The sequence below is a fragment of the Anomaloglossus baeobatrachus genome, chromosome 3 (assembly GCF_048569485.1).
Source record: "Anomaloglossus baeobatrachus isolate aAnoBae1 chromosome 3, aAnoBae1.hap1, whole genome shotgun sequence".
NCBI lineage: Eukaryota > Metazoa > Chordata > Amphibia > Anura > Aromobatidae > Anomaloglossus > Anomaloglossus baeobatrachus.
The window spans coordinates 439059150-439076551 of NC_134355.1; the positions used below are offsets into that span (position 1 = coordinate 439059150).

The 17402-nt window shown below is 41.8% G+C and overlaps 1 protein-coding gene across 1 annotated transcript in view; it reads right to left on the bottom strand.

Annotated features, from left to right (window-relative positions):
• Positions 1-8172: 8172 nt before the first annotated feature.
• Positions 8173-17402, bottom strand: part of LOC142297263 (uncharacterized) — a 307434-nt gene continuing 298204 nt past the window's right edge. The window contains 5 exon segments of the mRNA XM_075341518.1: positions 8173-8904; positions 9115-9224; positions 9347-9390; positions 9919-10101; positions 14249-14402. Of these exon segments, the coding sequence (XP_075197633.1) occupies positions 8719-8904; positions 9115-9224; positions 9347-9390; positions 9919-10101; positions 14249-14402 (677 nt within the window). The 3' untranslated portion in view covers positions 8173-8718.

Here is a 17402-nt window from a genome sequence, read left to right on the forward strand (position 1 = left end):
CCCAACACATCTACTTCCTTTCATTGAATAGAAACATTCCCCAACACGTCAACTTGCAGTCAGTGAGTGGAAACATTCCCCACCATCTCTGCTTGCTGTCAGTGAATGGAAACATTCCCCATCATCTCTGCTTGCTGTCAGTAAGTGGAAACATACCCCATCATTTCTGCTTGCTGTCATTGAATGGAAACATTCCCAACACGTCTGCTTGCTGTCATTGAATGGAAATATTCCCCAACACGTCTGCTTTCTGTCATTGAATGAAAACATTCCCCAACACGTCAGCTTGCTGTCATTGAATGGAAACATTCCCCATCATCTCTGCTTGCTGTCATTAAATGGAAACATTCGCCAACACGTGTGCTTGCTGTCAATGAGTGGAAAAATCCCCATCATCTCTGCTTGCTGTCATTGAATGGAAACATTCCCCAACACTACTGCTTGCAGTTAGTGATACATTTCCCACCATCTCTGCTTGCTGTCATTGAATAGAAACATTCCTCAACATGTCTGCTTGCTGTCAGTGATTGGAAACATTCCCCACCATCTCTGCTTGCTGTTAGTGAATGGAAACATTCTCCATCATGTCTGCTTGCTGTCAGTGAGTGGAAACATTCCCCATCATCTCTGCTTGCTGTCATTGAGTGAAAACATTCCCCACCATCTCTGCTTGCTGTCATTGAATGGAAACATTCCCCAACACATCTGCTTACTGTCAGTGAATGGAAACATTCCCCACCATCTCTTCTTGCTGTCAGTGAGTGGAAACATTACCCATCATCTCTGGTTGCTGTCAGTGAGTGGAAACATTCCCCATCATGTCTGCTTGCTGCCAGTGAGTGGAAACATTCCCCATCATCTCTGCTTGCTGTCATTGAATGGAAACATTCTCCAACACATCTGCTTGCCGTCAGTGAGCAGTAACATTCCCCATTATTTCTTCTTGCGGTCAGTGAATGGAAACATTCCCTAACACATCAGCTTGCTGTTAGTGAATGGAAATGTTCCCCACCATTTCTGCTTGCTGTCAGTAAATGGAAACATTCCCCTTCATCTCTGCTTGCTGTCATTGAGTGAAAACATTCCCCACCATCTCTGCTTGCTGTCATTGAATGGAAACATTCCCCAACACATCTGCTTACTGTCAGTGAATGGAAACATTCCCCACCATCTCTTCTTGCTGTCAGTGAGTGGAAACATTACCCATCATCTCTGGTTGCTGTCAGTGAGTGGAAACATTCCCCATCATGTCTGCTTGCTGCCAGTGAGTGGAAACATTCCCCATCATCTCTGCTTGCTGTCATTGAATGGAAACATTCTCCAACACATCTGTTTGCCGTCAGTGAGCAGTAACATTCCCCATTATTTCTTCTTGCGGTCAGTGAATGGAAACATTCCCTAACACATCAGCTTGCTGTTAGTGAATGGAAATGTTCCCCACCATTTCTGCTTGCTGTCAGTAAATGGAAACATTCCCCTTCATCTCTGCTTGCTGTCATTGAATGGAAACTTTTATAATTCAGGGACCGAGGAGGATAAAAAAATGCAGAATCCCAAATAGTAACAGAGTGGCTGGAACCTTAACGGATTGCAGACCTAGTCCTGACACACAGCTAGAAGTAGTCGTGGGACGATCCTACAATGACCTAGTCGTCTCGACACAGCCGGAGAACTAAATATTCTCACAGATAGAAATATGAGAAAGCTAATCTGCCTTGGAGCATCCCCCAAAGATAGATAAATAGCCCCCCACATTTAAAGGCTATGGTGATATAGAATAACACAATACAAAGCCAGAAAAGACAGATTCAGCAAAGGTGAGGTCCAAACTATCTTTACAGAGAAGGATAGGAAGGAGCACTGTCTGCAACCGTAAAAAACCCTAATAAATAGCAGCACTTCTGATATAGAAAAATCCTGAGGTCACACAACCTCTCCTTCACTGAATCAGCACTCAAATGTTACTGGGTTCCAAAAACACTAATACAGATGAGGGACTGAATTAATACCAAGCATGTCAAACACAATACCTTGCAGAATCATGTAGCTAAAGCCTGCTTTACACGAGTCGATCTATCGTGCGATAGCACGAGCGATCGTACCCGCCCCTGTCGTTTTTGCGTAACGGGCAAATCGCTTCTCCTGGTGCACAAACTCGTTTAACCCCCGTCACACGCACTTACCTTCTGGACGACCTCACTGTGGGCGACGAACGTCCACTTCCTGAAGTGGGAGGGACGTTCGGCATCACAGCGACGTCACACGGCAGCCGGCTAATAGAAGCGGAGTGGCGGAGATGAGCGAAATGTAAACATCCCGCCCACCTCCTTCCTTCCACATAGCCGGCAGGTGCCGCGGGAAGCAGGTAAGCTGTGTTCATCATTCCCGTGGTGTCATACGGAGCAACGTGTGATGCCACGGAAACGATGAACAACCGGCACCATTTTAATTAAACAATTTTATGAAACCTAGCGACGAGTACATGACTCACGATTTGTGAGTGATACTGCGTCGCTAGAAGGTGTCACACGAGACGACGTCGTGAACGATGCCGGATGTGCGTCACGAAAACCGTGACCCCGACAATGCATCGCACGATCGGTCGTATTGTGTAAAGCCCGAATACGTATACAGACACACCCAGCAGGGAATGATCCCATTCCACCAAGAACTCCACACAGACAAAAATAGGAATCAAGCATTAGTATTATGCAGAAAAAAACAACAAGAAACTGGAAAACAAACAGCAGAGGTGCAAAGACCACTTATCTGAGAGGAGTTCTGGTTGTGAGCAGGGCTGATTATAGAATGTCCTTAACACACAAAAGACCATTGAGCACCGGCAAGTAACAAGAGAAAACTACTAAAGGCTACTTTACACGCTGCGATATCGGTCCCGATATCGCTAGCGTGGGTACCCGCCCCCATCTGTTGTGCGACACGGGCAAATCGCTGCCCGTGCCGCACAACATCGCACAGACCCGTCACACATACTTACCTGCCCGGCGACGTCGCTGTGACCGGCGAACCGCCTCCTTTCTAAGGGGGCGGTCCGTGCGGCGTCACAGCAACGTCACTGAGCGGCCGCCCAATAGAAGCGGAGGGGTGGAGATGAGTGGCTGGAACATCCCGCCCACCTCCTTCCTTCCTCATAGCGGCCGGGAGGCAGGTAAGGAGAGCTTCCTCGTTCCTGCGGCGTCACACATAGCGATGTGTGCTGCCGCAGGAGCGACGAACTACATCGTTACTGCTGCAGTAACGATAATCGAGAATGGACCCCCATGTCACCGATGAGCGATTTTGTACGTTTTTTCAACGATGCAAAATCGCTCATCGGTGTCACACGCAGCAACATTGCTAATGCGGCCGGATGCGCGTCACAAATTCCGTGACCCCAACGACTCCGCATTAGCGATGTCGCAGCCTGTAAAGCCCCCTTAAGTCATATAGTCCCAGTCTGACCCTGATTGCTAGTCCTCTGCAGGTGTGTGACTTTCATTCCACAAATCAACTGCACCGCCAGCACTGACCACAAGAGGGAGCCCCAAACTGGAAAACTTATTCACAACAGGAAAAATTCCCCAACACGTCTGCTTGCTGTCAGTGAATGAAAACATTTCCCAACACATCTGCTTGCTGTCAGTGAATGGAAACATTCCCCACCATCTCTGCTTCCTGTCAGTGAGTGGAAAGATTCCCGATCAGCGTTAAGGATTCATTTTTGACAGTGCGGTCCCACTCGGCCTGCTACATCCCCATACAACATGGCTGGCTGCGAGACAGTGCCGCGCGATCAGAATGAACTCGGATGAACTTCACCCGACTTTATTGTCATCGCGCGGCTCTGTCTGTGTGCCGTGGCCTGATTTGCGATCACAGGTGAAGGACTCAACGGTGACCGCAAATCCCCTGAGTGACTGAAATGAACCGCGCGATCCGCGGTGCTGTCACTCAGGTGACCCCTCGGCCAGCTGCAGTCCTCCACCTGAGAGCTGTGGCCGCCGGTAACCTGAGTGACATCACTGCTGATTGTGCGGCTCACTTCAGTTGCTGCGTGGAGCTGACAGAGAGCGACGGTGTTCCATGGCCACTCCTGTCAGCTTCATGTAGCAGGGCTGGATGAGCCGCAGGACCTCGTGAGAATTACGCTGGACCTGGAGGGGTATTTGGGGATTTTAAAAAAGTGGTGAAAGAGGGTGGGGTTTTTTGTCTTTTATTCCAAATAAAGGATTTTTTAAGGTGCATGTGTTTATTTACTTTCACTTACAGGTTAATCATTGGGGGTGTCTGATAGACGCCTGCCATGATTAACATAGGACTTAGTGGCAGCTATGGGCTGCCATTAACTCCTTATTACCCCAATTGCCACCGCACCAGGGCAATTCGGGATGAGCCGAAGAGAGTCCCAGGGCTGTCGTATCTAATGGATGTGGCAAGTCTGGGCGGCTGCTGGCTGATATTTTTAGGCTGGGGGCTCCCCATAAGGTGGAGCTCCCTATCCTGAGAATACCAGCCTTCAGCCGTGTGGCTTTATCTTGGCTGGTATCAAAATTTGGGGGGACTGCACGCCGTTTTTTTTTTAGTTATCTATTTAATTTACTGCACTACATAGACCTGCCCATTTCCAGTTGTGATTGGTTGCATTGAGACAACTGTCACTCAGCATGGTGGCACGTCTGAATGCAACCAATCATAGGCGCCAGTGGAAACAGGGAATACGAGATTGAATAATAAGCGGCCGGCATTTTCAAAAGCTGGAGACGCCACCGGAGCAGCGTGACAGCCGTTCAGCACCGCGCCGGTGATCGGTCAGTGAGCAGTGAGTATGAGAAAGGGGGGGAAGAGGGAGAGACCAACAGACAGAGAAAAAGACCGAAAGACCTGCGTTCTGTTTGTCAAAAAAGCGATTACTTTGGTTTGAGAGCTGTTCTAGCGACTACGTAAACGCCGAGTGCTGCTCTGAGCTCGTTATTCAATGACACGAGAAATGCAGTCACGCACCTTCTACAGGCTGTGCCCATACTGTTCCTGCCTTTTCCCATCCATTTCAGCCTTTTTCTGTCAACACAGCTCGCCGTTAGGTCCAACGTGAAATTATTCGAGTTTCGAATAGACTTACGTTGCGCATTGAATATTCGTGAGTATTCGAATAGTGTCGACCTATTCGTCGGATATTCATCGAAGCGGATATTTTGGTATTTGATCATCCCTAGACAAGATAGAAACAATATGAGGACATACACTGCTGTACGTAGGTAAATCCGGCAGCAATAGTACATATAAATAATAGAAGGTACTTAGTAAACACTGTTTTTAATCAAAAAAGCATAAAACCCATTTCACCACAACGAGGTGTGCCCCAATTGGTGTACCTCTGTTATTTATATGTATCTTTTTACTTATATTTACTTACAGCAGGGTATGTGCTCTTTGGTTTTTATCTTGTTTTTTTCAATGTAGTGCATGTTCAGAAACCGCAGCATCAAGGAGAGCATTATATAGCATTTGTAGTGCTATGTAGTGTAGCTGTAAATCCAGCTCCTGCCCCGCCTCTCTGCTGCGATGGCCATACTCCTTCTTTCCAGCCCCTTGTGGATGACGCACACCAATCAGCAGAATGGAGAGACTTTTACGCTCAACAACTGCTACATTCATTCTTCTTGGGGCTGCTGGGAAAAGCCTAGCCATACATAAGAATGGTTAAACTAAGTTTACCAGGGTTTCCGAAGTAAGCCACGACTGAGCCACGTGGAGATCAAATACAATGTGAACATAGCCTTATACACAGGACTTTGAGTTATTTCTTCAATATTTGGTGAATCCATTTTATTAATTATAGGTATTCTTGGCATAGACCCCACTCCTCATTGTCATACACAATTAATCACAAGAGCTGCAATACAATGTGTAGGGGATATTTATTTACGTTTTATATATTGTGTATCAAAATGCTGATGAGGGAACATATTCTTTCCAGGACTCTAACCTTCACCATTCAGCACTCTAATGGTAGGTTCACAGAGATTTTATAGAAATTTAGAATAAGATTTGCCTCTAAAAGCTTGGAAAAGCTTCAAATACACCGAATTAAGCTACCAATTGATTGTAATGGGGGAAAAAAGCTCCTATACTTAAGAGAGTTCTATTATTTCATGTAATTTTCAGCATTTAACATTTAAGCACCACTGCAGTGTTTTTTCTGTTCTGAAAAGGTGCTTTAATTGTAAGTCCCCGGTCACCTGTATTATAACCACTCTCCAGTGTTTTCATGCTTTCTTAGCGCCGTTATGGTCACAAGTTCTCACCACACTCACAAGATCTCAATGCAAATTTTGGGAGCCAGAACTGATTAATTCCCATACTCCAATCTACAGGGCCAAAAGGCCAAGTTCTCCCTACACATCAGACATCCAGAGGTGTTAACATTAGTACTTGCCAGTTCCTGCTTCTCAGCTGCCACTACTTTGTGTGTGGCTGCTCACATACATATACACATTTTTATATATATATATATATATATATATATATATATATATATATATATATATCAACATTAGAAGTGCAACACCAAGAAGGAAAAGTCAAAACCTTTCAATTTATTTAGTATTGAGTATGTGCTATGTGCAGAGATCCCCACACTTACATCCTCTGCTGCTATAAATTGACCCCTTATCGACTCCCCATGACATAGTTAATAGACTTTTCCACCAACATTTAGCACATGTTCACTGTGACTTATTGGATAAGTATGGCTGCTTACTGCAGTAATGTGTCATTATTGAACCATAGAGTTGCACTTTGTTTAAATCTTCTGACTATTATATTGATTACTATCTTGTTTCTGGTCTCCCGCATAGCAGCACTGGCAGTTGGCCTGCATGTTAAATACCAGTAATAATTAGAACCATTAAAATCTTTATCCCAGTGCATATTCTCTCAACATGTGCTATTTTTCATATTATATGTTCATTATTACTTGTACCAAAAAAGATGCTTTTTAGTGTTCTTAAAGCTTTATTGTGTGGAGTTTCCTGGCACTTTAATAAAATTTATATATTTTGTAGTGATCCCATGTTTTAGGACAACTCTTTTTGTTTTTTAACCAGTTATCCACTTTTGTGCTGTTGGAGATCCCTATGAGGAGGTGCCATTTAAATTAATTGTTGTACTCAAATACTTCCCCTCCCTTCCCATACGGTGTTCTCAAACATCAACCCCACAATCCCCATGCTTTGTCCTTACATATCACACCCCCTCACTCCCCATATTGTGTTCTCATATTCCTCCCTCTCGTTCCCCATACTTTGTCCCCACCCATCCAACTCTCCATAATGTGTCCTCAGATTTCTCTCCCACCTCTTTGACCAGAATACTATGTTCTCATAAAGAAAATAAGAGCTGACCTGAGCATTATACGGTAAATTTTGAATCCGCTGCATAAAAAGTAGGTTGGGATTGCAGAAGAAGGGTCTACTGCTTAAATCTCTAATAAAGAAAAGTAAACCAGCACTAAGGCTATGTGTCCACGTTGCTTTTTACCTGCTTTTTACCTGCTTTTTTGCTACTTTTTCAACTGCAGCGTTTAATGCCAAAAAGGATGTGTTCTGCTTTTCAAGCAAAGTCTATGGGAATTTGGGTTTCTTGTCCGCACTATGCTGTTCAAACTGCAGCCTTTTTGTTGCAGAACTTTGGACAAAAACTCAGCTTTGCAGTGCAAAACCCAAATGGCAAAAACAATTGACATGTCAATTGTTTTTGCCATATGCGTTTTGAACTGCAAAGCTGAGTTTTTGCCCAAATTTCTGCCAGAAAAAGGCTGCAGTTTGAACTGCATAGTGGGCACAAGAAACCCAAATTCCCATAGACTTTGCTTGAAAAGCAGAACACAACCATTTTGGCATTAATCGCTGCAGTTGAAAAAGCAGCAAAAAAGCAGGTAAAAAGCAACGTGGACACATAGCCTAAGAAAGGCCATGAAGCCCCATTTTCGGTTTTATATTGGAGTGCACTTTGTGGATGCTCCCTGATATAAGTTTGATCTAACACATGAACATAAAGATTTTTTTTTTCACAGAATACAATGCTATTGCATCTACACAATTTACAAGGGAAACTAAAACTATAATGCATATGTTTTATTAAAATTGACACATATATAAATAATTCATTCAACAATTTATGTTAAAATCACAATATTATTGTACGGTTTCTATATATTGTAGACAATGAGCACAATTGTATTGTTTCATAAATTAAACATTTAGAAGGTAAAATATATTTCTTAAATCAAAACTTATAAAAATCGCATACAAAAATAGATTTTGTTATTACTGAAGACAGACAAGTAAAACAGTGCATTAGGATGTTGAGAAATACATGTAATTTTGTTCAAGTTTCTGAGACAATTATTGTTAAATATAATTATTGTCTGTAGGACTGAATCTCTTACAAATAAAAAAAAAAAGCTGCAACTTCCCTTTTTGACCCATCATTACATGCTAGAAAATAAGATTTAGGGTCCAAAACCTGCGGGGCAAGGTTGTAAACAATTTTATTGGGTAGCATAAGTAGTGTTATAGGAGGTACATGTTCATTAATTATGGAAATTACGCTACTACTGGTAGTGTAAAACACAAATGAACAGGTCTGATAAGGAAGCATTAAGTCCCCTAAGGATAGGGTTCATACTTAATAAAGTGCAATACCTATACTGGGAGTTCAGTGTCCAATACATTCATAATCACTTATGCTTTTCATCATGATACGATCTTTGTTCTCTGCATATAAAATATATCTCAACTTTAGATATTCAATTAAAAATATCATACAAGTATATTTATTTTGTTCAGATTTCTATTCTCTCTTGAGTGAGTTGGTGTTGATTTCTGGTCGCTTTATCTTGACCTGGAAGAAAAAATATGCAAAGAATTGTCATTAAAAGTATTGAAAATTAGATTTGTTAGGCCAGTTATTCCCCACACCTGTCTAACTTTCCAATATCCTCTATTCTAGAGTTTACAGGGTATGACTAGACAAGCAACGCAACAGAGAATTTTATAATGGCCTAAGCTGTACTATATAATGATAATGTAAGATTATTAGTTATCATCATACCTTCTCAAAACTGTCAACTTTTTCAAGGTGGGGTTTCCAGTTGACCAAATGTGCAGATTTAATCTCTTGATCTAAAGTTGAAATATCTGATTCTCCAAGACGCTCGAAGGCTAAAAAATGTATCAACATAAGAAATGTTAACATTATCAAGTGAAATATTAATAGACAGAAATATATTAACTAAAATGAGAAACTAAGGTTACTGAAAATACATTACTTGAAAAACACTTACATGAAAATAGAGATGTTCTCCAGCTAAATCGTGTTTGGTACGTTCTGATTTAGAAAAATTAAAATAAATATCATTAGAACAACATTAGATGATGTGAAAAACAGCATACAGAAGTTACTACAAACTTAAAAACTTAAAAATTATGAGTGTTGTGAACTGTTTGGTGTATAAATCTGGAAACTGAACAATATGGTTGTCAATTTAATCCACAGGCCCCTATTCACCAGACACATGACAAAATGTTGTTCATGGCATACACCAGGTGTACTTTTGACAAAATATATGAAGTCCCCTCTCCACTTTTTCCAAACAACCATAACAGCTTAATTTGACATTATTGTACCATACTACAAATTTATCAACATGTCATGCCTTGTTAGGATTGATCTGCTTTTCACTGTATATAATGCAGAGAAATGAAACAATTTTTCACTGGTAGTTGGTGGGAATTCTGATCTACACGGGGACTATTAGCTAGTTAGCTTTTTAACAATTTCTATTAACTTCTGTACTTCTAACAGTAGATAATCTTTTCTAGTTTATACTAAAAGTGTACACTAGTTGTCACTTACTCATCGGTACATCCGTCATTTTCTTTTCTCTTTCGACAACAGCGTACTGTTAACCAGATTCCCAGGAGCAGCAGCAGAAGGAAGGCCAAAGCTCCAAATAATATGCCAAAGAATGCACCCAGGTTCATGGAGAGATGTTCGCATTGTGGTCCAGATGTGGAGTAGATAGAGAAGGGTTTACAACTAAAATTAGAGAGAAAAAAATCAAATATAAATATTATGGCTTTTTTGTGTTGTTCTGAATCTCAGAAGTAATCTTATCAAAAAGAAAGGCAGTTATTTTAGCTTTATCCAAAAATGCATTACTCCGTTAATCTTGCCCTGGACAGAATAGTTTAGACAAAATCTATTTACATGGAAGATTAATTTATACTTGTAAATCCCAAACGAGACCCAATTTGGAAAATTTTGAACCAAAAACAGGCATGACCATACTTTTAGTTTGCAACAGATATCAATGGAATCTCTACTGAATACTGTTAAAACAAGAAATTCACATACACTATCTAAAAAAGATACATCCACATGTTTTTCTCACTATCCGACATAAAATCAGAATAAACCTTATCCATGTCAGGTCAGTTAGGAATACCAAAATTATTTATATATGGCAAATGCCAGAATAATGAGAGAGAGAATATTTTAAGACATTTTTATTACTTTCAGCAAAGTCAAAAGTTTACATACTGTACATTTCATTAGTATTTTGCACCATTGCCCTTAAACTGTATGACTTTGGTCAAACGTTTTGGATATCCTTCGACAAGCTTCTCATAATAGATAGTAGGAATTTGGGCCCATGCCTACTACAGAACTGGTGAAACTGAGCCACGTTTGTAGGTTGCCTTGCTCGCACCTGCCTTTTCAGCTTTGCCCATACATTTTCAATAGGATTGAGATCAAGGCTTTGTGATGGCCACTCCAAAACAATGACTGTTATCCATAAGCCACTTTATAATTAGTTTGGCAGTATGCGTCAAGTCATTGTCCATTTGGAAGACCGATTTCCGCCCAAGCTTTAAGTTCCTAGTTGATGTCTTGAGATTTTGCTTCAGTATTGCTACATAATCTTCTTTCCTCATGATACCATCTATTTTGTGAAGTGCACCAGTCACACCTGCAGCAAAACAACCCCACAACATGATGCTTCCACCCCCATGTTTCAAAGATGGGATGGTTTTCTTCAGTTCAATTTTAGTTTTGTCAGACCACAAGACGTGTCTCCAAAAAATTAAGGTCTTAGTTCTTCTGTGCAATTGCAAACAATAATCTGTAACTTTATGTTTCTTTTAGAGTAATGGCTTCTGCCTGGCAGAGTGGGCTTTCAGCCCATGTTGACACATTACTCGTTTCACTGTGGATAATGACAAATTTTTACCAGCTTCCACCAGCATCTTTACAAGGTCTTTTGCTTTTATTCTTGGGTTGATATGCTCATGTATGAGCAAAGCATGATCATCTCTGGTACACAGAACCTGTGTTCTTCCTGAGCAGTATGATGGCTGGACATTCCCCTCTTGTTTGTACTTGTGTATAATTGTTTGTACAGAAGAAAGAGGCACCTTTAGGCATCTCAGAAGCTTCCAAAGACATATCATCATATGGATTGTCTCATATTGTTTAAAGGCATATTACTCTAAAGAGCGCTTTACACGCAGCGACATCGCTAGCGATGTCGCTATCGAAATCACCCGCCCCCGTCGTTTGTACGTCACAGGCAAATCACTGCCCATGGCGAACAATATCGATAGGATGAGTCACACATACTTACCTTCCTAGCGACGTCGCTGTGGGCGGCAAACAACCTCTTTTTTAAGGGGGAGGTTTGTGCGCTGTCACAGCGACGTCACACAGTGGCCCACCAATAGAAACGGAGGGGTGGAGACAAGCCGCATTAGTGACATGCCCACCTCGTTGCTGGCAGGATGCAGGTACGTTGTTATTGGTTGTTCCCGGGATGTCACGCGTAGTGATATGTGCTACCTCAGGAACGACGAACAACCTGTGTCCAGCACCAGCAACGATATTTGGGAAATGAACGATGTGTCAACGATTAGGTGAGTATTTTTGATCGTTAGCGGTCGCTCGTAGGTGTCACACGCAACGACATTGCTAACTAGGCCAGATGTGCGTCACAAATTCCGTGACCCCAACGATATCTCGTTAGCGATGTCATTGCGTGTGAAGCGGCCTTTAGTATAAGTAAACTTTTGACTTTCAGAAAGTAATAAAAATGTCTTAAAACTTTCTCTCTCTCATTCTCTCTCATTCTGGCTCTTAGCAAATATAAATAATTTTGGTAATCTTAATTGATATAAAACGGGAAAGGTTTATTCTGTTTTCATGTCAGTTAGTGAGAAAAACATGCATATTGGTCTTTTTAGATAGTGTATGTAAATTTCTGGTTTCAACTATATATGCAAAAAATATATAAATCTGAATGTGGTCTTAGGCGGGGTTTGCACACTACGACATCGCAGGCCGATGCTGCGATGCCGAGTGCGATAGTCCCCGCCCCCGTCGCAGCAGCGATATGTGGTGATAGCTGGCGTAGCGAAAGTTATCGCTACGCCAGCTTCACACACACACTCACCTGCCGTGCGACGTCCCTGTGGCCGGCGACCCGCCTCCTTGTTAAGGGGGCGGGTCGTGCGGCGTCACTGCGACGTCACACGGCAGGCGGCCAATCAGAGCGGAGGGGCGGAGATGAGCAGGATGTAAACATCCTGCCCACCTCCTTCCTTCCGCATATCCTACGGAAGCCGCAGTGAGGCCGGTAGGAGACGTTCCTCGCTCCTGCGACTTCACACACAGCGATGTGTGCTGCCGCAGGAGCGAGGAACAACATCGGACCGTCGCGTCAGCGTAATCATGGATTACGCCGACGCTGCACCGATGATACGATTACGACGCTTTTGCGCTCGTTAATCGTATCATCCAGCCTTTACACACTGCGATGTCGCATGCGATGCCGGAAGTGCGTCATTTTCAATTTGACCCCACCAACATCGCACCTGCGATGTCGCAGTGTGCAAAGTGCCCCTTAGAGCAGAAGTTAGCAAATAATTTTCCCAAGGAGGAGCCACAGTGACTGTTGTAGAAGCCAGAATAAAGTGGTTGGCATCAAACTGGTTAACAGCAGCTTAGTTTCGATTGATGGTGTTACAGAAAACCATTCACACAAAAATAATCCAATATAATAGGACATACCAGCACATCCTGTATAGAAAGGGATTAAATACAGCAATTATGATAAACCTTATTAAGCGATGTATTGTATAAAGTTTTCTCCCAGGGAGGCCACTCTAATGATGTGGCTGGCTGGTGCACTATTTTGCATTGTGTGAATACATCTATGAAGCAATGCAGTATGATAATACCTTAGAACTGAAGATCCCTATATGTACAAATTAGAACATATTAAAAGGATTGGTTTAGAGAAGTGAATTACCACATACAAGGGGTATTCTGAGTTCCATTTACTAATAACTAAACATAAGTGAATGTATTTGAGTGGAATTGTATTCTATTAGAATATTACAAAAGTCTGCATTTCACCAAAATGTAGATTGTTTTGTAATGTGCTGTATGCCATTTTTCTGAACCGTACAGGGCCATTAAATTATTAAAAATAAAAAAAAATACTTACATTCACTTCAGCACTTATCTCTTATCATTACTGTCACCTGTCCGCTCCGCATCACATTTTCTTATCACTTCTGCAAGCGTTGAAATCTCTAGGCTTGGGATGTTTTGGGCCATTATTTCGGGATCCTACATGCCATTGTGCAGGAACAACCAGGACCTCGTCAGAGTTAGAAGTTCAGGCATAGCATGAAGAAGCCAAGGGATTCAGAGCTCACAATGGTGATAAGACGATGCAGCAAGGAAGGCACAGATAATGGTGAGGAAAAGATGAGCCAGAGAGGTGAGATGTAGGATATTAGTATTCTTCTTATTTCTAACATCTTACATTTATTTTGCTTTGAAGTTATGAGAGACCCCAGAGCATAAGGACATTCAATTCACAGAGAATAACTTCTCTACGAATCGAATCTCCTTTGAAAATCCATGTGAATTAAAATTTTGCCTGATCTGCTCATCTCTATAAGTAGCTTGTCGCATTCAATCACTCTCACACCTCACATTGTTACCAAAAATCTATCTTTATCATTTATCACTATGTTTTCTTAAACTGTTGCATAAATATAAACCAGATATTATATCATTGGGCAGCTATAATGCTGTATTATAGCATTTATTTCTTGTAATTCTGCTCAGGAAAAATATATCAACATGTAATACATAAAAAGATAATGTATCTACTTACATGCAGCTAACATTTCCATTAGCAAGCAGACAGGTGGCACCATTCTGACAGTGTGTGTCATTGATGCAGAGAGAGACACACTGCAAAGTGTTAGAATTCAGTTTATATCCTTCAAACGTACAGGATGCATACTTTGCTAGTTCTTCTGGCTTCACTGTGGAAAGAAAACAACGTCAAGTACTACAATACTGCAAATTACACATACACATGATTTATAGATGATTTACTGGAATGTGGGTGAACAAACAGACCATGTTAAATATTTTCACCACAAGGGAATGTGATAATAGATCAATTCAATGAGTACTATAATAGCTTTGTATCAATAATGTATTAATTCTTCTGCCTGGGATTCATATTAAACAGCCCACCAACCTCATCTTTGCCATATATATTTGCTATGAGGATGCTGACTAGATATCAGATCTCAGTCATCATGGTGTTGTGTATGCAGTCATCCTTCTGCCTCCAACAAATTCCAGGAAGTATTCATAGAGATGAAGAAGTAGCAAGTAAATATAGGTCCTGTTGTCTAATGAGCCCAAAGTCATATAAAACCACTAGCATTATAAATGGCATATGATTAATGGGAGTAATATCAAATACAGAATTTGAATTGGCGCCCATAATTTCCAAGTTGAACTTTGGAGTCTACTGCCAAAATATTCATATCATAATCACTTATGACATAGCTCACAATCGTCCCCGAAGCAATGGGACTGCCCGATTTGAGGGCAAAGTCCCGCTGTCCCGCTATTCAATGCTCTTGTCTCAACTCCTCCTTTCAGTGCAGTGCATACTTTAAATATTCTTTCCAGCTCCACCTCCTCTCAATGGAGTGCATAAATTAAATTCTCCTCTTTTCTTTGCCCATAGATAGCAGCTTTAGCCCTTCCTGGGGTGTGAGGTAAAGGATGATTTGGTAATCATGACCTGTACTGCAGGCGGGTAACCAAGAAGCAGATTATTCAGCTATATAGATATATCTATATCATGTCCCTAGGTGATGAAAAAGTCAGATTTTTTTTTGTTCCTATAAAACTACTATAAAAAAATGAGAAATAACTTTTAAACATTTCAGCAGTAGCCCTTGCTTTTGAGTCAAAGACTCTGGTGATTGTACAGAGAGGATTTAATATACTTGAAGCTGCATTGCAACCTCTGAGTCCACAGGAAGATTACACTGGACTTAGAGACCCATGGTACAGAGCAGTGCATCAACATGTCCTGTATTCAAGAGGGAGATTAAAAGATTTTTTATTCTTCTAATAAAATTACTAAAAATAGTAAAAAAAATGTAATTTTTAATGTGCTTTTTAAAAAAATAATAAATATCACAAATCATTAAATAACATGGACATATTTTATGTCCCTGTAAGGGTAACAACCTGAAAAACACAGCAATCAGATTATTTATGGGGATTTGTAAATGGCATGAAAACATGGTGTGACCCATAATAAATGTAATAAAGATGTAAAGCTGAGGCCGTGTTCACACATACCATAAATGCTACGTTTTTTCTCTAGGTGTCCCCACTATACAACGCAATAACAATCTTCCTTGATTATTGCATGTTTGCCGTTCCCCGATATTTGATACATGTTTGTTGCAGATGTGAATCCTGGTTTTTAATGCATTTTAATACTACAGAAAAGCTTTTGTTCTGCATTTAAAAATGCAAAGGCATTTTTTCTTGCATTTTTTAAGGCTCTACAAAGAAGTCTATAGAGCATAAAAAAGAAAAAAACAGACAGGTCAGAAGCATCTTTAGATGCTCAGCATTTAGATTTCATGAAATCACATCTAGAGATGAGCGAACCGGTCCCGGTTCGGCTCGAGGTCGGTTCGCCGAACGGGGGTCCCGTTCGAGTTCGGTTCGTCGAACGTTCGACGAACCAAACTCGAACGTATAGGCTATAATGGGAGGCAATCACAAACACATAAAAATGCATTATAAATGTACACAAACAGTTAATAAACATTGCCATAACACTTACCGGTCCTCGCGATCCCTTCTGCACTCTGTCTCCTGCCGCTATTCCATCCGATGATCGCTTAATCCTCCCGGTGACCTGCACTGCCAGCAGAGAAGCAGGACCTATCGTGACGTCAAAATATACATGTGACCAGTCACGTGGCTATTATCTCATTGGCTACAGACTGGTCACATGACTATGACGCGTCATGTAGGACCTGCGAGAGCATCTCTTCGGTACACGGTGCACATATGTGTATCGCCGTGTACCGGCGACATGCTCTAGCACACGGTCGACTCCCCGTTCCGTTAGGGACCGGCTGACACAGCCGGTCATTAACGGAGATCACCGTTGCCATAGCAACGCAGTTAGCGGTGACGTCAACGCTAACCGCGGCTCTGAGAGCACCGTTGCTATGGTAATGCGTCTGTCAGCGTTACCGCTGTTACCGCTAGCAGCACTGATCACTCACGGAGTGAAGGCTGCACGCTGCTTCCCGATTGTAGTGATGATTGTAGTGAGGATGAGGTGCCCCAGCCCATGATGGGCTGGTGCACCTCATCCTCACTGCAATCGTCACTACTACTACACTAGTGAGGATTGTAGTGAGGATGAGGTTCCCCAGCCCCAAGTGATGAGCTGGTGAACCTCATCCTTCCTCACTACAATCGTCACTACTACTACACTAGAAAGAAAGAAGACAGAAGAGCAGGATCATGGAGGGCTGACAGGGGGTAATAAAGATGGAGTCTCTAATGTGTCTGTGCATTTATTTCTATTAAAGTATTTTTTCTCTGTGTGGTGTTTTTTTTTAACCCTTTATTGGAGATTCTTAATGGCCGGGTCAAACGTGCCTGACATTAAGAATCTCCGGCTTAATACTGGCTAGTAAAACAAAGCCAGTATTAACTCATGATTACCCAACAAGCCACCCGGCTCCAGGGCTGTTGGAAGAGTTGGATACAGCGCCAGATGATGGCGCTTCTATGAGAGCGCCATTTTCTGGGACAGCTGCGGACTGAAATCCGCAGCAGAGGCGCCCAGAAACCTCGGGCTAACCTGTGCTGCGGATTCCAATCCCCAGCTGCCTAGTTGTACCCGGCTGGACACAAAAATGGGGCGAAGCCCACGTCATTTGTTTTTTAATTATTTCATGAAATAAGTGAAATAATTAAAA